The sequence below is a fragment of the Rhinolophus sinicus genome, chromosome 17 (assembly GCF_057876585.1).
Source record: "Rhinolophus sinicus isolate RSI-liver-muscle chromosome 17, RSI-T2T, whole genome shotgun sequence".
NCBI lineage: Eukaryota > Metazoa > Chordata > Mammalia > Chiroptera > Rhinolophidae > Rhinolophus > Rhinolophus sinicus.
In genome coordinates, this window is record NC_142517.1 from 59467727 (window position 1) to 59492104 (window position 24378).

Here is a 24378-nt window from a genome sequence, read left to right on the forward strand (position 1 = left end):
TTTTTAAAGAGAAGATCGATAACACTACTTAAATTGGAATTTAAATTAATATATTTCCTAAAGTAGTTCATCTAGAGCCAAATCAGAACATCAAATTCTTTTCCAAAGTGTATCAGTATTTCATCATTTAGTTTCAAGTTTCTGCATCTCCAATTCCAGCTTTTTCATTTTTAAACAGGATAACTAATCTTTAGATGTGACCTACTTAATGACACATTCACAAAATCTTTCTACCCTGACATTATTTTCATGGTATATTTCACTGATTAATCTAATATTAGATTCATTTCTTAACTGGCGTTTAGTTAACCTCAGAGCTCATGTTTTGATTTGTTTATAGTGAATTTTAAACAAAAATTCTCACTATCACTTTTCCTTGGGCAGTTTACCTTCCCTGTTAATGAATTCTGGAGAGAAGTCTTCCTGTGAAAGGACACTAATTTTTGTTTCCTTTTTGTGTTATGTGGCTGCATCTTCCCTCTTAAATGCCATTTCTTCAGCTGGACATTTATTAAACTCGTTCAATTTTTCAATAATCTTTACTGCTAGGAAATTCAACCTAGTGCTTCCAAGTACTTCTTAAAATACTTTTAAATTTTATTTTTTTTAATGGCAAAAACTCCAGAATGTATAAGTGATTGAAATTTGGTTTGCTTTAGTTTGACTAGGGGAAATGTTTTAAAAATAATGACCTTTTTTTTTTTTTTTTTTTCATCATTACAGGTTTTTTGTTTTAAACAATGAAGCTGGTTTATTGGAATACTTTGTGAATGAACAATCTAGAAATCAAAAACCCAGAGGGACTTTGCAGCTTGCAGGAGCTGTAATATCACCCAGTGACGAGGACTCGCACACCTTCACTGTAAATGCTGCCAGTGGGGAACAGTATAAACTCAGAGGTATGACTGAGATATGAGAACTAGCATGTGACTTTCTTTTTCCCTTGAGAAGTTGGTGTACTTCCCTGCTTTCATTTGGGTTTTGGAAATGGAAACTATTGTCATTGATGATGTAGATACAATATTCAGAACCTTGGAATTGCTTTAAGAATTTATGAAATACGTTTTTTGTTTGTTTCAGGTGTACAAAGCTATGTAATAGACATTTACACCCTCAAATTGAAACCGCCTCTCCCACCCCCCACCCCCCCGCCATCTACTACTCCTCTGACATTGTATATAGCTATTACAATACCATTGACTATATTCCCTATGCTGTACTTTACGTCCCCTGACTATATATACGAGGGGTGCCAAAAAAATGTACACAAGTGGACACTTTGGTCAACGTTGCTCAGTACCTCGCTGTAATTAGAAATGTCTAGACGCCGATAGTAACCACTTTGAGCACCTCTTGTAATTGCAGAAGTCAAACGTGACTTGTATTCATCTTTTGTTACCGGTATATATTGACTATTAACAATTTCAATTGTTTTTTCCTTTCTTAAATGTGCATACTTTTTTTGGCACCCTCTGTATGTATGAATCTATGAAATCTGTTTTAATAAATAACTTTTTTTGAGTGAGACAATGAACAAGTCTTTAAGCTTGACCCCTCTAAACATTTGTAGAGGTAAAACCCTAATTACTGAGAACTCTGAAAACACAGGCTTCTTTAAATGATATTTTTTATGTCTGCCGTGGATTTGTAGTTTATTCCTTTTCTTGATTTGGTTTGTATTCCCTCTTTATGGTTTTTAGGAACTAATGTAGATAGTTGGGATTAATTAAAATAAAATATAACTTTGTTTAGATAAATTTAATTTGTGTAGAAGTTTTTGTTTTTCATCTGATTAATACACGTAAAGTGTAAGGGTAATCCTAGCTGCGTATGCTACTTGAGATCTGAAAGTATTGAGTACACATTAAATGCTTAATAAAGGTTATTTCTTTAAATAAGAGCATATTTTTGTGAGAAATTTAAGACATGTCAAGTCTCATAGCCCCATCTAACTGCATGTAATTTATTCTCCTGAGGAAATATCCACATCCAGATACTCTGTTACTTAACAGGGTTGATGCTTGGGCCTATTTCCTGCCTCCATACAGTAAGGACATTTGCTCCAAGGAGAGTAGGACCAACCCCTGGTTTTCAATGATCTATTTTCATGCTGTAGACAGTTGTATTCCAGAAATCAATATAAAAGGAAATAACTTTTAGATTCTTTTTATCAGCCACTGATGCTAAAGAGCGACAGCATTGGGTTAGCCGACTTCAGATATGTACACAGCATCACACTGAAGCTATTGGAAAGGTATGTGATTCATGTATTACATTAATGCACAAAAATGGGAAAGAATTAATATTTCTCTTACATTTTAAAATTGGGATACTATTCACATACCATAAAATTTACCCTTTTGAGTGTATCATTCCGTGGTTTTCTGGCATGAGTACAGGATTGTGCAACTATTACAACTAATTCCAGAAAATCTACCCTTTTGAGTGTATCATTCCGTGGTTTTTTAGCATAAGTACAGGATTGTGCAACCATTACAACTATCTAATTCCAGAACAAAAAACCCATAATCACTACCAGTCACTCCCTTTTCTCCCCTTTCCAAGCCCCTGTCAAACACTAAGTTATTTTCTATTTCTATGGATTTGTCTATTTGTGGCATTTCACTTAGCATAATGTTTTCAAGTTGCATCCATGTCATTGCATGTATCACATTGTATTCCTTTTTATGGGTGAACAATAGTCCATTGTATGAGTGTACTGCATTTTGTTTATCCATTCATCAGTTGATGGACATTTGGGCTTCCATTTTGTGGCTATTAGGAATAATACTTCAGTGAACATTTGTGTTTAAGTTTCTATGTGAATACATGATTTCAGTTCTCTTGGTTATATATTTAGGAGTGGAATTTAGAAGTGAGTCATATGGTAGTTCTCTGTTGAATTTTTTGAGGACTTGCCAAACTATTTTCTAAAATGGACAAACCATTTCACATTCCCACCAGCAATGTATGAGGGTTTCAGTTTTTCCACATCCTCACCAATGCTTGTTATTAACCTTTTTTTTCCCCCCTTAATTTGTTAGAGCCATCCTAATGGGTGTGAAATGGAATGTCATTGTGCTTTTGATTTTATTTCCCTAATGACTAGTAATGTTGAGCGTCTTTTCATATGCTTATTGATCATTTGTATATCTTCTTCAGAGTTTGATTTTTTGTGAAAAGGAGGGTCTCAGTTCTTGAAATGTGAGATTAGAGATATCTAAAAACTATTATCTGGGCAGCATAGTTAAAGGATTCCATATCTACCGTGGGTGATAGCTGGACTTCGAAAAACATTTTTATTCCTAGTGGTTTTTTTCCCATAAATGTTTTAAAAAGTTGATTGTGATTTAGGCCTACTGCACAGTCTTCAGGAAATTCTACACAAAAGCTTTACTCATCCTGCAAGATTATAATAATTGGAAATGATCAGAAAGCACTCATTTGTTCCAAAGATACTTGCATGTTACATTTAGAAAATTTATCATAATTGAATATTGCTGAGTATATTTTTTGCTTTAATCATGGTGTTTAAAAATCTGAAATTATAAATTTCTTATCATTCTAATATTTATAAAAAGTGAAAAAAATATTTGTGACAGCACACCTGGAATTAAGTTTCTAAATATTACCAGTTTACTGTGGGATGTGTGAAATGCTTAAACTTTGTGTGTCTTAAATTTTATCATTTTCAGAAACGTTCTTGTAGTCAATTCTGAGGTTAATTTAATTTTTAAGACTATCCATGGGTAAGCCTCAAATGTATGATAGGTTGAGGGTTAGAGAGCCTAAATTTTTTTGAAAAGGAATGATTTTCTTTGTCTAACAGAATAATCCTCCTCTGAAATCACGGAGCTTCTCACTTGCATCTAGTGGTAATTCTCCTATATCCCAGAGGAGATCAAGTCAAAATGCCATTTCTTTTTTTAATGTTGGACATTCCAAACTACAATCAGTGAGCAAAAGAGCTCATTTACCTCCAGATCATCTTGTGGAAGTCAGAGAAGTAAGTATGAATTGAAGTCAAGTTAAAATGCACAAAATAATCGTACCTGCTTGATTTTGCCACAAAAAATTTTTTTAAATTCTTTTTATGTCTTCTGGGGCCCTCAATGTTTCCTATCTAGTATGCTGAGATAATTTTTTGGTCATAAAAATTCCCTGATTTTATATGGTGTCCTAAGTTTCCTTAAGTCTGTCAACTATGTACTGGGTACATTCTCATTTTTCAAGTCTGTATCTTATTTCTCAAGTAAAAATACAGACTTTTTGATGTAAAATTTATGATCAAGAGGGTTAGTAAGCCTAGTGGGAAGACCTTATGGCCAAACAAGTGACTCATCTTAAAAAAAAAGAACTTATATAGATAGATATAAATAGAAAATTTCAAATATACACAAAAATAGAATAGTTAAATTCTTCATGTTGCCTTTTCTCACCATTTCCCTCGTCCCCTTTCAAATTGAGTACCAAATAATTATAGTTAACAAAAGATGCAGTTAAAAAATAAATAAATAAATAAATAAAAAGATGCAGTTGTTAGGTTCTGAATATTCCCTGTATTGTTTGCTGAGTTAAATTTGATAGAGCTTGTAGATATTTATTCGTGGCCTTACGCAGATGTGATTGGAAATTAGAGGAATATTTTAAGAGCCTTTTAAGATAATTGTGGCTATTCTTCTTTGGTACTTCATGAAAAATTGACAGTGGTAGTTTCTTAAATGTTACATGCAGCGTGGAATCTAACACATATCAATAAACTTCTCATATTCTGTTACATGGCAACTCATTGGTCTGTCTTGCACTTTGAATAGATCCTAACCAATGCATGATTTTGTAACACCATGCATTAGTCATTTGGAAAATATTAGTTTATAGAGTTATGCAGGTCTTGCAAGTGTTGATCTATTTTAGGATTATACAACATCAGATATTCACATTTATCAACATCCCTGTCAATCTCATTAGAAAAGGCTTTCAGTATTGGGAAGCCGTCAAACTTACGGCGACAGATATAGGTTTTACAAAATTCTAATTTTCATTTTAAAGCGCAGAGTTTATAATTGGCAACAAATATACTGTCAGTTTTTCTTGAAGTGACAGGCTCATTTTGTTTAATTTTGAGAAAACGTCTACCACAAACCCCTAAGTCGGAATATCTGTAGTTTTTAACTGTCGTTCTGTAAAGGAAAAACAGCCTTGTATCTCCTCTACTACAACATTCTACACTTCTGTACTCTGGTCACTAAACGTGTAGAGGTTCCCTCCCCCACACCATGCAATTCTCTGTTTCTCTGTGGACACCAGCTGGTTGTTCTATAATTTAATTCAGTTCTAACACTGTCTACCTGAGGTAGTATACCCACTTCAGACACCTGTCACAGCCCAGTTTGTCACCTGTGCCTCTGACCAACCAGCTATAAATCTGAGGTTTCTATTACTCTTTCCTCAGGCACGATCATTTGCTAGAGCAGCTCACAGAACTCAGGAAAACAGTTTACTAACTATATTACCAGTGTGTTATAAAAAAATACAATTCAGGAACAGCCAGATGGAAGAGATGTGTAGAGCAAGATATGGGTAAGGGGCACAGAGCTTCCATGCCTTCTCTGGTCCTACCACCCTCCTGGTACCTCCGTGTGTTCACCAACAAGAAGCTCTCCAAACCTCTTCTTTTTGTGTTTTTATGGAGGCTTCATTATGTAGCCACGACTGATTAAATCAGTGGCGATCACTGGTGATTGATTCAACCTCCAGCGCCTCTCCTCTCCTTAGAGGTTGGAGATGGGGAGCTGAAAGTTCTCACCCTCTAATCACGAGGTTGGTTCCTTTTTGGGGACTCACCAAAAAAATCACCTCACTACCATAAACTCTAGTGTGGCTAAAGGGTTTGTAATGAATAACAGAAAACACCCATTTCACCTTTATGTTCTGAATATATTTCAGGAACAAACCCAAATATAACAAAAGATGCCCCTGTGCTCTAATCACTTAGGAAATCACAAAGGTTTAGGAGCTGTGTGCGAGGAAGGGATGGGTAGCAGAGACCAAATATATATTACTTATTACATCACACATCCTTTCATGTCAAAATAATGATTTGTGAAAAAAACAGCTAGTTCAGTTTGCAACTCAGTTGCACAGTGCTTTTTTCCTCTAGGTAAGTACTGTATTTTGCTGTGCAACAGAAGGGGTTTTTTTTGTTGTTTTTGGTATGCGAAAGAATTGTACTTCCCATTTCTCATATAGACTTAAAAATATGTACTCAAGTGTCAAGATATGGTAAAACTAATAATTTGTACTGCTTTTCCAAGGCATTCCTAAGTAAACCTGGCCTGTTTCCCCCTGTAATTGTGTGACCGGGAAGAATCCAGAGACTGCTAGTACAGTCAGTGCCACTGCCTTGGTGCTCACTCAGATGCCAACGGTTTTACCCACCACTGCTTTTGCACCATTGGAGCAAATGCCATCACAATTAAAAAGGCAAATAATTTCCTAGAATTATTGTGAAAATAGTTTTGACTTCACAGACCCTCTGAAAAGAGTCTCTCAAAGGTCTACAGAGCACACTTTGAGAATTGCTGTTCTAGAGTGGTCCAGCTCTAGGACGTTGTAAGGCAAAGATATCATTCAGAGTGAATTTGAAAGAAACATTTTAATCAGTTCATGGGTCAGTCCAGCACTAGGTTAAGTAACAGTTGGCAAAAGCAACTATTGAGAATAGTCATAGTGTGCTTGAACATGAATTGATTACTAAAGCTTTACCTAATTAAAATGACCTGCTTGAGAATTTATTGTTTATTATTAGTACTGTATATCAAATCACTCCATTATTCGATGTATGCTTCATCTGGAGCTGTTCTAGGCCCTAGGAGTAGCTGAAATGGCCAGTCTTATAAGGGAGACAGACAAGTAAAATAGAAGTGATAACATCATGATTCTAATCTGGTTTTCAGACAAACTAGATGCCACCTAAGTGATGTACTACAATCACCATATTCACCGTAACTAGCTGCAAAACACAGAATAAGCAAGTTTTCAGCTTTCTTGAAGCGTTCTCTTTCCTGAGGAATAGGGTTTATAGTGTCAGGAACAGTCACTGAAATAGCTTCACGAATCATAATCCGTTTTCTTTTTCTTTGTAAATATATGATCAGCTCATTTGTTTGCTTTGGAAAGAACCATTATTAAATTTTAACATTTGTGGTATAATTATATTTGAAAGTTAATTTTTTCTAGCCAAGAATATCACTTTCTTAGGCCTCTTCACTTCTGGCATCTGCACCACCAGGTGGCTTTTTGGGGCCGTTTGCACAAAGAAACACATTTTTTTTCTTAAGTGTTATATTGTGATAGCTCATTATTTATGTAGTGACTATCCTACTTGTGATTTTTTTTCCTTTATAAACTTTTATTGGCTTATAATATAGAAAAGTATACAGATTATAAGTGTACATCTTGATGTAATTTCCTCATGTGATCACATCCTGGATATTAAATATTACTGGCACTTTAGAAGACTAATGCCTCTCCATCACCATGCTTTTCCTCGATATCCTGACTTCTAACACCATAGATTTATTTTGACAATTTTTGAAATTTCTAAAACTGGAATCAGATAGTATGTACTCCTTTGAGTATGGCATCTTTTCAGTCAACATTATATGTTTGAGATTTACTTATGACATTGAGTGTAGCACTTTATTTTCATTGTTATACAGTATTTATCATATTAATATACCTTAACTTTATCCATTCTAATGTTGATGGGCATTTGAGTTGATGAACGTGTATATACATATGTGTTGGTTATAGATCTAAGAATGTAATTGCTCAATCATGGGTTATATTTATTTAGCTCTATAAACTTGAGTTCAGTAGAAATTGCCAAACTCTTTTCCAAAGTGGTTTTACTTATTCATAAGGTTGGATTATTGGAAATTAGTCCCAGAATTTAGATACAAAAACATCTGTACACATACAGAGCACGCATATCTATGCATGTATAGATGTGTGTATATAGATATTTTCATACTCGCACTTTTCATTTAAAAACTTTTTTTTCTGGTAAGGGTGAATGTTTGATCCAATAATACAACATGTTTTCAAGAACTAGGTCATGTATGACACACTTGATTTGCTTGGTAGGATCAGTTTGCATCGCTTTCACTAGCTGTCTAATGAACTGAATTAAAAATCATCTGGAACGGAGCTCTGAAAGCTAAAAGAATCTCTCCACTATATAGAGTTTCTGTGTGAATTAAAATAGTGCCTAAAGGATGGGCAATCTGAGAACCTTTTGCTCACAACTGAAAGTAATTAAGCACAGTAAATTCAGTTTTCATTTTAAAAAATTAAGTTTCTCATCAATCATTGTTATTCCATTAGCTCTGTTAGGAAAAGTGGACAGGGCTCTGTCAATGACAAGAACCTGAATCTCTGTAAATGTTAGAAAAGAATTTTATTTGGGCCTATCTGAGGACTGTATCCCGAGAGACCTTCAAGAAACCTTGGAACAGGGCTCTAACCGGAAAAGGGGGGGTGGGTTGCTTATATAGGCAGAGGAGTAAGTGAAAAGTACATGAAAAGTACATCTGGTACGGTAGAAGTTTCAATTAGGGCATGTTCAGTTCAATGATTAACAGTTTTACATCAAATGGAAGGAATGTATAAGGTTGGGTCATCATGCTCCCTAGTATCAGGGAGTCTGGGGACAAGGTCTGGAAATAATTAAACTGCTTTGAAACTCCTTGAGGTAAATTTTTATCAGAATGTAGAAGGAACAGGCAGGCACTGTTTTCTATAGTCATTGATTTTTAGTGTTAAAGCTATGTAGGTCAAATACATTAAATGTATACACATTTTAAGAAAGGAAAAAAACTATTAAAATTGTAATACTCAACATATACCAACAACAAAAGATGAATGCAAGTCACATTTGACTTCCGCACTTATAAGAGGTGCTCAAAGTGGTTACCATCAGCATAATTTTAATACAGTTTTTCCCCTTCTTAAAATGTGTATACATTTTTTTGGCACTCTCTGTATAGATATGTGACTATCCCCCATGGGTTGCCTTACGAGGAATTTGGATAGGCTCAGTATTCTTCCCTGGGCACTGATTTACTCAGAGGAGCTTGCTCACCCTACCTTTCCTCAGCTTCTAATCAAAGCAGAGTGTATTTAACTTTTTAACCTGAAAAGCTTATATCTAATACGTACTTGCTTCAAAATCAGGCTAATGGGAGCAGGAAGTTAGATTATGAAAGAGGAAGCAGGTAAAGCGTCATGTTTTTAATGGAGGTTCAGATTGAGGCTGACCAGAAATGCTGAGAAGAAGGTGGTTGAGAGCCCAGACTGGGGATTAATTTTACTTTAGAATGAAATGTTTACTGCAGCTATTAAAGATGATGTGGAATGTTCTTTTTGATGATGTATAAATTTATGCTGTTTATAAAAGGTTTGTCAGGGCTCTTGAGCTTTGTGGCCTCCCCAAAAAAGTATAGCTGCCAAAGATCACCATCTTTTGCTCAGTTGATAATCACTATTAAATAGTCATTAATTGAGGCTAGCCAAACAAACTTAAAATAGATATATAAGCCTAATATATCCTAAAAGTGGCTCAAAAGATAAATATAGTAATTAAAATGGCAATTGTATATACGAGTGTGTATGAGTGGGACATACAGAACTGTTGTTTTCCTTAGATGATGTCTCATGCTGAAGGACAACAAAGAGACTTAATTAGACGAATTGAATGCCTTCCTGCTTCTGGCCATCTTAGTTCCTTGGACCAGGATCTCTTAATGCTCAAAGCTACTTCCATGGCAACTATGAACTGCTTAAATGACTGCTTTCATATCCTACAGTTGCAGCATGCATCACATCAGAAGGGCTCGTTGCCTTCAGGTAAGTTATAGATTAAAGGTAGGACTTGGGCGCAGCCGAATGGCTCAGATGGTTAGAGCAGGAGCGCTTAACAAGGTTGCCGGTTCGATTCCCACATGGGCCAGTGAGAAACAATGACTTGAGCTTGGAGCTGAGCTGCCAAGCTGCCTGTGGGCAGCTGGTTGGCCCAGTAGTTGGAACATGGTGCTCATCACATCAGGGTCACCAGTTCGATTCTCACATGGTCCAGTAAGAAGCAACAGGCTTGAGCTTGGAGCTGAGCCTCTGGTGGACAGCCGGTTGGCTCAGTGGTTGGAGCGCGGTGCTCATGAACACCAAGGTCGCTAGTTCGATTCCCACATGGCCCAGTGAGCTGTGCCCTTCACAACTAGATTGAGGGGAAAAAAAAGTTATAGATTAAAGGTAGGACTTAACAGTAAGGGCCAAAATGTAGAAAGGACTGCATTCATTGTAATTCTAACAGCAGAAAATCTTAATTAAAAAGCAAACAAATAGAAAACCAGAAAGCCTCTTTTAATGATCCCACTAATGTTATAAAAAGTCTTTTTATTGTGCCCGTTTTTGAATCTAAAATTATTTTGGGTCTAATGTCTAATATCATTGAATATCTCTTTAGAGACCTCAAACTCAACATGTCAAAAACTGAACTCAAACCCCACATCTCCCGTATTTCTCTTAAAATTGGTGATATCACTATTCATGCAGTTGACCAAAGTAGAAATGTTGGGATCATTTCTTGAGTTTTGGTTTAGTTCTGTATTCATTATTTCCACATTGAGATACTGAGATATATATTAAAGTCTATCCATCACCTGTCAGTTTGAAAAATAAGGTATACATCATACATCAAGTATTTGAGAGCATCTACTTACTGAAATAATTTACTGGGGAAAAGAATGTTATTGCATGGGAGAACAAAAACGAGTTTTTCTATTAAATGAGATGAATAAACTCATCACATTTTTTTTATTGAGATATAATTGACCTATAACATTGTGTAAGTTTAAGGTATACAACAGTGTTGATTTGATACATATATATTGCAGTATGATACATATCTATATGATTACCACCGAAGCATTAGCTAACACCTCAATCATGTCGCATAATTATCATTTCTTTTGGTGGTGAGAACATTTAGAATCTGGTATCCTAACTGTGTTTCCCTGAAAATAAGACCTAGCCGGACAATCAGCTCAGTGTGTCTTTTAGAGCAAAAATTAATGAGACCGGGTATAATATAATATAAGACTGGGTCTTATATTAATTTTTGCTCCAAAAGACGCATTAGAACTGATTGTCCATCTAGATCTTATTTTCGGGAAAACAGGGTAGCAACTTTTAAGTATAGTTGACCATAATCACTATGCTGTGCATTAAATCTCTGGAACTTTTCATCTTCTGGTTGCAAGTTTGTACCCTTTAACATCTCTCCAATTCCCCTACCCCGATGGCATTGTGTTAATAGTAACTTAGTATTTCACAACAACTCATGGTTCTCTTATTCAATTTACTCACCTTACTGTGAAAGATAGATGCTTTAGAAAGATATTGAGTCTCTGCTCAGGAAAAATTTATCATAATCAGATCTTGATATGGGTATAGTATGGATCCCATCCTCACATGTGCCTAAATTCAATATTTTAAGCTAACAAATTTTTTAATGTCAATTATAGGTATAGGTCAGGCCAATAAATTATGTGTGTTCCCCTTCAGGAACTAATAGTCCACTTGGGGACAACATGTAAATAATATGTAAAGTGCCACTTAAATGCGAGCAAAGTATTGTGGATTAATATGAATGGGTTAATACTTCTGATACTAAAAGGTCTGGGAAAAGCACAGAAAAGCAACCAAAACCAATTAGCTTAGGGTGGGGGAGAGGGCATGCCAAAGAGAGAAGACACTAAATTGTGAGCTGTGCTCATGGACCGCTGCCTTGGGGGAATTCTGAAAAGTCCGATATAAATTTTCTCCTGTTACAGAGCAACACACACTTATAAAAAACTGAGTAACTACCATACAATTTGAAGAAGAAACAAGAATAATGTGTTGTCCTATCAACCAGAAACTTCCATTGTTAATATATTAGTACACTATGCACCATTTTTTTCTATTTTTCTTCTTAGTTTTTGTTTCTTTTACTCCATTGTTATTAGAAAATAAATGTTTGTATCTTACATTTTTTTCTTAATACCAAGAATATTTTCCAATGTGTGATATGCTTTCAGTAAACATAATTTTTATTGGCTGCATTATATTACTTTGAGGGGATAGATGGACTTTGGTTTACTTAATATTCCCCTATGTTGAACATTGGAGAAGTTACCCTGAGCTAAGAAATTTCTCATTTGGTAATAATAATTTTGTTTATAAAATAAAACAATTTGTTTCCAGTTTATGCTACTTAATTTTTAAAAAGTACTTCAAGTAGCACAATACTAGTACTAACTAGATGCTCAACAAATACTTGATTAATTAAATACTATATAATTTGAAGATTCTTTGAAATTTCACTTGTGTGAATTAATACACAGCCTTGTTTTGAAATGATTGCTTCATGATTAATGAAGCATGCACAAATTTACTTTTTTAATTTAAAAGGTGAAACATTATAAACTTTTGAGAAATGTTTGAAGTAAGTTTTTCTCCTACATCAATTTTTGTTTTGTTAGCACAGATTTGTGGTTGTTTGGCGGAATTAATTAACTAGTATTGGTATTTCTCATTGTAAATTTCCATGTTTCCCAAATTAGGTCTATAGAAATTTATCCTCAAGTCACTTGAGAATGAAAATATAACTGGAAAGAAAAATTGAATTACCTTCCCACTCAGATTTTGAGATGACACAAGAAATAAAATCTAAATTCATATTAGTGTTTAGTCCCATAAGATCTCTTAATGTGTGTTACCCAAAGACTCATTGATTTAGAGGGGTCCTGAGACCAAATGATTGGCTTGATAAAGAGTTTTATTATAGTTTACAATCAGTTGAGTGATCTCTTAAAACAGACGTCTTAAATTTAGTGTTTGTGCACATTCTATTTTGAGAAGTAAAGAAATCTAAATAGTGATATTAAAAATAAACATATTTAAGGTAGGAGCAAAGTGTTTCCATTTCTTTTATTTTTTTAAACACTGTCTTGACTTTTTTTATTTTTTGGTGGGGAATATTGGGGGACAGTGTGTTTCTCCAGGGAGTTGTCCTTCAATCTGGTTGTGGAGGGCGCAGGTCAGCTCCAAGTCCAGTTACTATTTTCAGTCTTTAGTTGCAGGGGGCGCAGCCCACCATCCCATTCGGGAATTGAACCGGCAACCTTTTTGAGAGCTCGCACTCTAACCAACTGAGCCATCGGGCCGTCCCTTCATTTCTTTGGAATTTTGAAACAGCCCCCATGAACTTATTTATCTAGGGTATATCCCCAGTCATGAATGTCCCAGTGCCAAGTGAAACTGAACTGTAAGGCAGAGTGCTCTGGTAGCCTCATAACTTTGTAATTTATTTCTCTAAGGAAGCCTGGGATTTTCTTATAGACTGAGTAAATTCCATACTTTTTAAATTTTCTGCTTAGTAGACTGAACATCACTTATTGTAGTACTCTTTTCTGTGAAACCTAGATCAGCCTCTGAAATCAAATGGAACATTTTCCATTATTGATTAGGCATAGAATCCACTTTGTTAAACTAGTTGAGGGTAATTAGAGACATTTGAGTCATTAATTGAGAAGATGACAGGTCTCTAAATGTGACTACTGTCTTTCACTGGGTCAGCTATTATTTATTCAGCAGTAGAACCTTTCAGTTTAAAAGTATATGGAGCTTTTTTTATATGATTGAAAAAAAGAAGAATGGACATATATTTTCAATTCTTAAATTAGATCATGGAGGTTATATTGCTTGGTGAGAAAACTGCTACTGAGAATAAGGTTCAACCCAAATTGAAGCAAATTTTACAATTTTACAGTCCAAGGTTCCTCCTGTAATTGTGACTCCCTAAAGCCCAATTTCATGCTTTTTGATTTCCAGAGGTACAGGGTTCATACAGAAAGGACAGCAAATCAACTGTTAGGAAGGGAATAGACTTTATGATTCACAGATTTGCCCAAGAAGTGACTTCAGTTCTATTCACAGTTGATTCTTTTAAATGGTGGTATCTGATTTCAAGTTGCAAGGTGCTCTTTTGTAAAGCACCCAATCGTGCTGCTCATGCTAATGAGGTGCACATGGCTGTCTTGCAGAGTCTCTTAACAGGCTGAATTGCTTTTAGACTTGTAGGCTCAAAACAGTATTGTTTAATAAAATCCACATCTGCTGAACTTTCCAGATTATGAGCAAGTTTCAGCGAAAGTTTTCTCTTACTTCATCAGGAACGACAATCGAATGGTTAGAACCAAAGATACCTTTATCAAACCACTATAAAAATGGAGCTGACCCGCCTTTTGCAACTGAGCAGAGTAAGCCAGTGGCAGTCCCAGAAGACCAGAGTGTTGCAGAATCTGGACTATTAACAAGGGTAAGGTAATGTGAAAATATGGCTTTGGTGTGAAAATCAGGAATCACTGAAAAGGGTCAGTTCCTTTTCATTGTCAGGGCGTGCAAGCAGCCTAACACCACAGCAACGTTCTTGTAGACTAAATACATTGACTGTGGAAGAGGTCTGTTGTATAAAACTTGTGCGTATTGTGTTTTCCAGGTCAAATTATGTGCCCTTTTCAGTTTGGGTTTAATGTTGCATGATAAAAAATGTGTTTAAAATTTGAATTTGCATGTTTTTCTTTTTCTAGAAAATAGCTTATCCTAATACAAGATTATTTGCATATTTATCTCTTACATTTCTTTATTTAACATCATTTACTAGATGTTTAGTAGTATAATTACATGTTTAAGAGTTTACTATTAAGTCTTTTTGATAGTAAGCACTTTACCAAACCAAATTTTAAAAGTGTTACTCTACTTGAAATAGCACATGGTCTTAGGGTTTAATATTTTCCTAAAGCATTATTCATTCCACATTTCTCAGAAGCTAGAGAGTGTTTTATTCTATTCATAGTTCCACCACTGCAGCATATCATTCTGGTTCAATGAGTTAGTAAATGTTTGTTAAGCTATCTAGGATATGACAAGTCCAATGTTAAGAATTAGAGGAGACACAAAAATAGAAGACAGTTCTTTCACTGAAGAGTCTTAGAATCACAGCACATATATGGGCATTTAAAGAAAGAGAAATGTACTGAGTAGAGTGAATAAGGAATGCTTTGAAGAGAAAGTGGACTTGGAATTGGGCTTTGAAAGGAGATAAGATTTGAAGAGAGTAGTAGTGAGGAATCTCAAGATGGGGGAGTTCTGCAAGCAGGGATACTGAGGCATATATACTTATTGTGAAGAATACTTGCTTGATGGTTTTGAATCCAGATCTGGTCATCTACTAACATGTGGACCAATCAGTTAACCACTCTTAGCTTCAATTTCCTCATCTGTAAAGCAGGAATAATAATACCGTATAAAATTGTTATGAATTGCTAAATGAGTTTAGCAGAGCACCTGGTTTACGGAAAATGATCATAGGGTTGTTGGATATTAAAAATCCAGATTACCGTTCATGTTGCATTCTGTGTGGAATGATAATCCCTGGAGCATTGCTCCATTCCATGTATTGTAAACTGTGCCCTTAAGGAATGTAGAAAAGCATGCGGAAGAATTTAATCTTAATGTGATAGATAATAAGGTCATGAGCATGGGGAGGGATGGGGTATGTTTAGGAAGATTGGTATATGATATGACTTGAAATTAAAGTTTGGGTAGAAAGCTATAGAAGTAGAAGTGAAGACATGAATTGATCATGTGCATGTCAAATGAAAAATCAGTTGGACTTGTGGTTGACGGGTTATAGTGTCCGATCACAGCAAGCGTTTGAGCCTAAGTGACTAGATAAAATCGTGGTGCTATACACAAAAAGAGGAAAATTATGGAAGAAAGAGCTTTGTGAGGGAAAAGGTTTAGTATGGTTTATGAACATGTTGAGGAAGAGGATATATGATTGTAAATGTATATAAAAAGCAATTGGAAATAATGAAACTAAAGTTTTGGAAAGAGATCAGGACTAGAGATACAATTTGCAAGTGAAAAATTATAAATTAGGTCATATACTCCATCTTCATTCTTCTGAATGAGAATACAAAGTATGCTGGAGGTCAGGATAGAGGCATGTGTTTGAGGAGGGGCACGGAGGTGGGGAGAGAATTGCTCCCTCTATTTGCAAATCTTCTGAAGTGGTGAGTAGACCAAGTATATCACGTAGTGTAAGTAGAAAAAATAAGCACACATTTTTTTTAAGTTACAAGACATTAGCCTCCATTCAGGCATACCAGAACAGACCTGAATTTTCAAAAAAAAATTCACATGTGCCTTTTTTGAAATATGAGTGTTAATGCAAGCAGGAGACGTATGTTACAGTGGTGGAGATTTTGCTGTCAGGTGATAGAAGAAATAAATCCCAGTGAGGCTAGAACAGAGCCCATGGGGCCATTGTGCCCAAGTCAGAAATCAGGACAAAAAAGGCGTTAGTATGAGTTGTGGAATATTGGGGTTTCCCTTTGCCATACAGTCTCCAAGTAATGTGAATTCCTAGAAACTCAGCAGCTCTTGCCACTGCATTTGGTAACCATTCTGGGTTTGTAGGGATTTTGTACATTTGTGCATGTTTATTTGAATTTTGGTAATGCCCCCCCCCTTTTTTTTTACCTTAAGCTTTTCTTTAAGAAAGGCATGATGACCTCTAAGAAGAAGCATTTTAAAAAGAAAGGAGAGCTTCCAAATTTTTCCATTCACACCAGGCTTTAGAATCAGTACTTGTTAATAGAACTACTTTTTTTTTCTATTCTAATAAGTAATTTGACTATTTTTAGAAAAACAAAAACTGTTCTTTTAAATAGTTTTTCTGCCAGATTGGTTTTTTTCTTTAATATTATTTTCATGGGGAAACTGCAAAGTAAACTTCATATTGTCCAATAATGTTAAGGCTATATTTGCATTATTAATGTGTCTGACCTCAATGTAATGGTACCTATTCAGAGGGTTGGAGACCATTATTTAATCAAGACCTATTAGGTTTTTTTTCAACATTTCTCAAATGAATATTATATTTGGTATCCAGATATAGAGAGGGGCATGATCAACTTCTTCCTGTTTTATGATGAGTAAACATTGACAAGTATACTTAAACTGTGTTGTGCAACTGATTTAGGGAAGATAACAGGAAATACTTCCTGACAGACTCACTAGCCATTGAAAGGGGAAATTGAGAAAGCCTTTGGGAATTTCTCCTTAAGGTCATAAAAACAGAAGTAATTTTGATTTATACAAACAATAATTGTTTATTTAATCTTAACATGCAGAAATGAACTAGCTTTTAAATAATTTATCAGAATTTGAGCTGCTATAGATTTCCTTGGTAAAAGGAATGAAAAAAGGAGAAAAAGGCAAAAAAGTGATCAGAAACCCATTATCCTTTAACTCTGTTTTATATTTTGTTAAGAATATGCTGAGAACATTAAGTTCTTGATTTTAGGCCTGATTAAGACTGGTTTTCTTTGCCTAGCTTCGAACAGGTTACGGGAAGATAAAATCAAAGGCAGAGACAGCTCTAAAAAGGAAAATCATTTCCTTTTTAAAATCCTCATGACTTAAAATCTAATATAATACCAAAGACAATATATTCATATGAAGCTCTCTTGCACAAAGGTAACAAAAAGAAGTATCATTGACAGAGATGGGAAACTGTCCCCACGTAAGCATGGAAAGTGACATCTGATAAGGTTCTATAGAATCTTGGGATTTGAAACTGTTGTTACTTAAATAGAAATAAATAAGAAGTTTCTCATAACCAATCATTTAGAGCTAAGATGCTGTTGAGATGAGTGTAAACATTTTCAGTTTTCCAAGGGGTTGTTTGATTGATTGATTGATTGATTGATTGAAGAGCAGTGCAGAAAACTTTTTGTGGCATTAAGATGGCATGAGAAACTACAGGATTTTCATATCTGCATCTAGTATTCTCTTCAACCGCAAGTTTTCCTCCTGATGACTCCAGGAATAAATGAGCAAATATAGATTACAGTAGTTAAATTTGACTTGTACAGTCACTTTAAAATTTTACTTTTATTTACAGTTTTAGCTTAAAAATAGGGCAAATATTTAAGTCTCAAAACATACTGAACTTAAATTATAGTTAGTGGTGTTGTTTTCCACTCTTTTTGAAAAAATCATATTTTTACAAAATACATGTATTTTACATGTGACATATATGGCAAAACCACAATATATTCAATGTCAGTGATAATGGGTTCACTAAAGGAAATCGTTCCATGGCCAAGCTATGGAAGTTATATTTTTCAGAAAGATTTTTGCCTGTCCTCAGATTCGTTTAGGCCCAATATAAATGCCTTCAAGTCTGATGTTGATACTTTTATTCTTAATGGAGATGAATAAGCATTTGTAAGAGCAGACTTTTGTTTTGCATCAAGGAACCTGAGGAAGTCAATGCGGATGATGAGGTGGAGGACACGTGTGACAATAAGGAGGACGACCTGGGAGCTGTGGAGGAGCAGCGCAGTGTTATCCTCCATCTCCTGTCACAGCTCAAGCTGGGCATGGATTTAACACGAGTAAGTAACGGGATGAACTGTCCACGGAGATCACTGGGGCAGGACTGGACATGTAGTCGTTAATGTTGTCAGGTTTTTTATTCTGTATGAGTGGTTTCTTAGTCTCTAGATCAGCATTTAATAAAAAATGTAATTCTTTTCAAAAAACTGCCAGCAGGAAGTTGCACAGCAAACAAAGACCTACAGTCTTCTTTTTGTGAGGAAAATTAAAGGGGTCCATTAGTAGACAGAATTGGAAAATTTAAAGAAAAGGATGTAATCCCACAAAACCATGAAAGGCATTTATGCTTCTACTGTACTCTTCTTGTGTTGACGAGTACATTTTGAGTGTTACCGATAACAGGTCAGTGGACATTTGCTGTAAAGGGACAGAAAGTAAGTATTTTTGGCATTGTGGGCATAGTCTCTGTTGGAACTACTCAACTCTGCCTTTAGAGTATGAAAGTAGCTATAGATAATATGTTTCAACAAAACTATATTTACAAAAACAGGAGGCCAGATTTGGCCCAAGGGCCATAGTTTACAGACTCTGTCTGAATTAACTAGATGATGGGAATCCTTTCACAATATATGTGTATATCAAATCACCACAATGTATGCTTTAAATATCTTATAATTTTGCCAATTGTATCTCAAAACGGGGGGAGGGGAAGTGTGGTGTGAAAACCAATAACATCACCAGCACCTGAGAACTTTGTAGAAATGCAGGATCTCAGCCCCCAGTCCCAGACTTAGGGGACCAGACTCTGCATTTTAATAAGATCTTCCTGTGGCTCAGGTATACATCAAAGTTTGATTAGCATAATCTGCAGTTTTTAATTTTAGGCCAGTCTTCTCTTAATTTGTTTTTTTTTAACAATCACTCTGACATTAATTTAAAAAGCCAATCAGGTTCAAAACCTATATACGTATGTCAAATATTTACTACTGTGGAATTATGTACTTTGAATTACTACTGACACTGCTTTGCATTATTATGGGATTTCAAAATTGACTTTAGGAAGTGTGTTTCAAGTTGAGGTTTTTTATGCCAGGGAAAGTAGTGAACGTGTAGATTAAAAGGTTATTAGAAGGGCAGCCAGATGGCTCAGTTGGTTAGAGTTCAAGCTCTCAGCAAGGTTACCAGTTCAATTCCCGAATGAAATCGTGGGCTGCACCTCCTGCAACTAAGATTGAAAACGGCGACTGGACTTGGAGCTGAGCTGCGCCCTCTACAACTAGATTGAAGGGCAACGACTTGGAGCTGATGGGCCCTGGAGAAACATGCTGTCTCCCAGTATGCCCCAATTAAAAAAAAAAAAAAAGTCAGGATAGTGTTTTAAAAAAAAAAGTTGTTTGATTCCAATGAATTATTCACCTGAAAATATAATTTAAATAGAAAGCATATTGCCTTTTGCATTCTCGTGGAAGCATTTCAAAATCAATAACTTACTTTTTTCTTTACTTAGACTTACAGTGATTCTGGGAGGATTTAAAAGTAAATGGATTGGGGGTTTCCTTTTAGTTGCTAGATGGGATGCTGCCCGATTCATGAATTGCTTACTAAAGCCAATTAGATCTTTTAAAAAGACATACATACATACATACATAAATGGTTTGAATTAATAGCCTAATAAGAAGCAGACTTTAGGAATTAATAAAGATACCCATTAACCTTTCATCTAACCTTAATATTTCAGCTAGAAATATTTCAAATATTTCTAGAAATATATTCATATTAGTGGTTCAGAAAAGACTATTAGTTATAAAGTTGGTTAAAATGAATAGTCATTTGAGGGATTTGTTTGGTTATTATGATATTTGCTGTCCCTTAGTAGATTTAGGTTTATAAGGCATACTCAGTACAGTGTTGGGATTTATGAGGCATAAGAACATTTGAAAATAATGTGCTGTGATAGTAATCCAGATGGTAAAGCTCTCTCGGCATGAATAACTATATATAGTATAGCTTCCCCATATTTGTACGTTGTTAATTAAAAAGATACATACTTTTTTTACATTTATATATAAAATCGTTAATGTTAACTAATCATGAGGTATTAACACTCGCATAACATTTAAAAGAATGTTACTTTTCAAGCAGCATTAAAGAACCTGGTGACTAAACTGTCATCACATCCACCTCCCATCTACAATAACAGTAATACAACAAATATTTATTGAGCCCGTCTTCTGTTCCAGACACTGCTAGGTACTAGGACTACAGCAGCAAAGAAGGTACTCGTGTTCCCGGCCTGCATGTTGCCAATAAGTAACATACATTCTCCTCACTGTTCATTTTGTTCACTTTTAAATAATATTATGAATTTAGTATAATTAAACACTTCACAGAAGGTTTAGGAAAATAAAAGTGAAAAATCTATAATTCTACCACCCTAACAACACAGCCCTCAGTTTCTGAGATTCCCTTCCAATCTTTCCTCATATAATTATAGTTCATATCTAATTTTGTTACATTCCTTTTTTCCAGTTAATTTCTTTTCTTTGTGAAATGTGTTATAGACACAGAAGACTGAAGAGAATGAATATAAACATTTCAAACAATGATAAAATGAATACCCATGTACCCACAACTCAGATTAAATTATAGGACATACATCATCAGACTTGTTAGCTCTCTGAGTGCCTATCCCGGTTGGAGTCCCCTACTTTTTTCCTAGATGCAACCAGTTACTTGACTTTACCAAAGGTTTTTCCACCTATATATGTACACTATAACAATGTTGCTTAGTTTAGGAAAAAAGTGAATAGCCAGCACAGCCTTAGTGGTATAAGGAAAGGGCTGTATTGCCATTCATAGAAGAAGGCACCCTGACGAAGATAAACTAAGTAGTCTCTGGTTTCAGCTTTTTATAAGTTCTTGAAAAATGTTTTAGATGAGTCCTTTCTGAAGAAACAGAAAGCATAGTTGTAAATGAGTCCTGTGAAATACTCAGCTCACAGAGTGAGAGCATTTGGTGTGAGCCAGACAACTGGGCATCCAGCAGGAATGTAGGCCGAGGGAGTGAGTGCGCTGCTCAGTATTTTCTGCTTTTAAGCCAAGCGGTGACCTCAGCAGTAGACGGAAGCCACAGCTCGTCGGTGGGTGAAATGAGTGTCTCCTGCCAATCCAAATGGCTGTGCCATGTTTTGGTATAGGATTCTTTATATCCATTGTCCCTGGGTATTTGGTAGGCCTTTCAGTATGACAACTCATATTCTTCAGTTCTCTAAAACCTTAAATTATTTCATGGATGATTTCCGTCTTCCAGTTTTTTTCCTGTTCTCTCTGAAACTTTTATGGCTTTTGGACTTCCTGGTTGCTCTCTGTTTCTCTTCTTTTCTCTCCATTTGGGAAGACTTTCATTTCCTTTTAAGCATGCATTTTAAAAATTATTTTAAAAAACATTTATTTACATATATTTGATAAAAGCATGTTTATTTTTTAATGAGACTTTGTGACTTTGCTTTTAATACCCATCTAGAATGAAATGTTTTCAGAGACATAAGAATAATGTGTACAGATAAACACATTGGATTAAAATTGACCTCTTTGGTTGATTTTGTTGTTATTGTTTTAGGTGGTGCTTCCTACATTTATCCTAGAGAAGCGTTCCTTGCTGGAAATGTATGCAGATTTTATGTCTCATCCAGACCTGTTTATAGCTATCACTAATGGAGCCACAGCTGAAGACAGAATGATTCGTTTTGTTGAGTACTACCTTACCTCATTTCATGAAGGCCGTAAGGGAGCCATTGCTAAGAAACCGTACAATCCTATCATTGGAGAAATATTTCACTGTTCCTGGAAGGTGCCAAAAAGTGATGTAGCATCCAGTGTTACTAGCAACTCTTCCACCCAGGCAGTCACAAATCATGCTCCTCTATCAGAGGAGGCTTTGAGCCAGGTGGGACCAGACTGTCACACAGTCAGATTTGTTGCTGAGCAGGTTTCCCATCATCCTCCAGTCTCAGGATTTTATGCAGAATGTGCAGAAAGGAAGATGTGTGTAAATGCGCATGTCTGGACTAAGAGCAAATTCTTAGGCATGTCAATAGGCGTGACAATGGTTGGAGAAGGTAAGTAGAAAAATTATTTTCCAATTTTTAATATCAAACTGTGATCTTAAATTTTGGGAAGCTAGATAAATATACTTATAAATTTGAAATGTTGAATGTACTACTTTTTTCCCCTAATTCCTAGTATGTTCCAGAATGCTGGTGGGGTGAAGGGGTGTAGTTATGGAAAAACATAAATTCTCTTTAACATGATGTTTTTACAATTTTAAATGTAAAATATTTTTATAGTAGAAAATTTGGAAAACAGAAAAATGTCAAGGAGAAAATAAAAACATCTCTAATTCCTCCATCCAGAGATGGATAAATTTAGTTAGTATTTTGTATTTTTACTCTGTGTGTATGTTCGTACTTTTATAAAAGTTTTATATAATTAGGAGTAATTCTCTCCACATAGTTTTGTGTCCTGGTTTTTTGCACTAAATACTCATTTTCCCATGTTATTGATAATACTTTAAAACATATATCTTTGCCGTTATAAAAAGCACTTACGAAATTTCTTCTTAATCATATATGGTGATGGAAGGAGAACTGACTCTGGGTGGTGAACACACAATGTGATATATAGATGATGTATTACAGAATTGTACACCTGAAACCTATGTAACTTTACTAACAATTGTCACCCCGATAAACTTTAATTTAAAAAAAGGTAGAAAAAAAGAAGTATCTTCTAGGTAAATCTACATCGTTTATATTTCTCACAAATATATTCATATTTATAAGGAGATATTTATAGAATGTTTTAAAATATATTGCCAAACTTTAATTCTACTTCAGAAAAAGATTATGAAAATAGTCTTTTATTTTGGCCAGTGTTTTTTTGGCCAAGAATACAAAGAAAGAAAAAAATCAATAATAAATCTCCACTGAAATCATTGCAGAGTTAATGCAAATATAATGGCAGGAAACAAACTACCATTTTAATATTAAAGGGAACACTCTTGTGCATAGAATAATTTGTTCTGAATATAAACTTAACAGTGTAAGTATGGCACCATTAAGCCTATGACTCACATTTTGAGATTGTGTTATTGTAGCTGTGAAGAAAATAGTTTATCCCCTTTTCAGTTTTCCCTATTTTTAATATCTGTTGTGATGAGTCTTACCAACTTTTTATAACATTGGAAAAGATACTTTGTTTAACAAAGTTTGCCACCTTCAGCTATAAACTTTTAACAGCCCTAAGCTCTTCATAAATCAATTTATTTATTTTATAGATGAAAGAGCTGAAGTCTAGAAGTGATGGGACGTGTCCAGGGTCATAAAGGGGTCATAAAGGTTAAGGCATAGCCAGAATGAGGCATAGAACCTCATTCTTTGACACACTCTCCCCTGAGGACAGTTACTCTTATCAGCTCATATAACAGAAGGAATCTGATAATGGTAGTCTCTCCTACTTCAAGAAAGAAAATACCTCAAGAAATGAGGAAAAGCATTAATATCTTAACCATGCATTAATCATGAAGGAGGTACATAATAGTTAATTTTTTAGTAAGTCCTAATTATATATTCATGGATTGCCTTTTAGAAATTAAATTACGATTGGTACTCTCAACAGAATGTAAATTAAATCAGGGAATGGAACTTAGAACATTCATTTTTCTCCTATTAGCAGCCATGTTTTTTATTTAATAGTACGGGAAAAGTTTAATTATTAAATAAATGAGATTTTAGAATTCTTTGAAACTCAGTTTTAACTAGTCTATTATCACAAATATTTGAAATTAATTGTATATTTCTTCAGATC

At 35.0% G+C, this 24378-nt stretch overlaps 1 protein-coding gene across 3 annotated transcripts in view; it reads left to right on the forward strand.

Moving 5' to 3' along the window:
• OSBPL11 (oxysterol binding protein like 11) overlaps window positions 1-24378 on the forward strand; it is an 81960-nt gene that overhangs the window by 33388 nt on the left and 24194 nt on the right. For 2 of the 3 annotated variants that reach the window (XM_019723661.3, XM_074330551.2), the window contains exons 3-9: window positions 724-899; window positions 2175-2254; window positions 3830-4006; window positions 9708-9909; window positions 14277-14422; window positions 18432-18572; window positions 22133-22631. In XM_019723661.3, the coding sequence (XP_019579220.2) occupies window positions 724-899; window positions 2175-2254; window positions 3830-4006; window positions 9708-9909; window positions 14277-14422; window positions 18432-18572; window positions 22133-22631 (1421 nt within the window). The remainder of the gene's footprint in view (window positions 1-723; window positions 900-2174; window positions 2255-3829; window positions 4007-9707; window positions 9910-14276; window positions 14423-18431; window positions 18573-22132; window positions 22632-24378) is intronic. The other variant, XM_019723662.3, reaches the window with a different exon arrangement.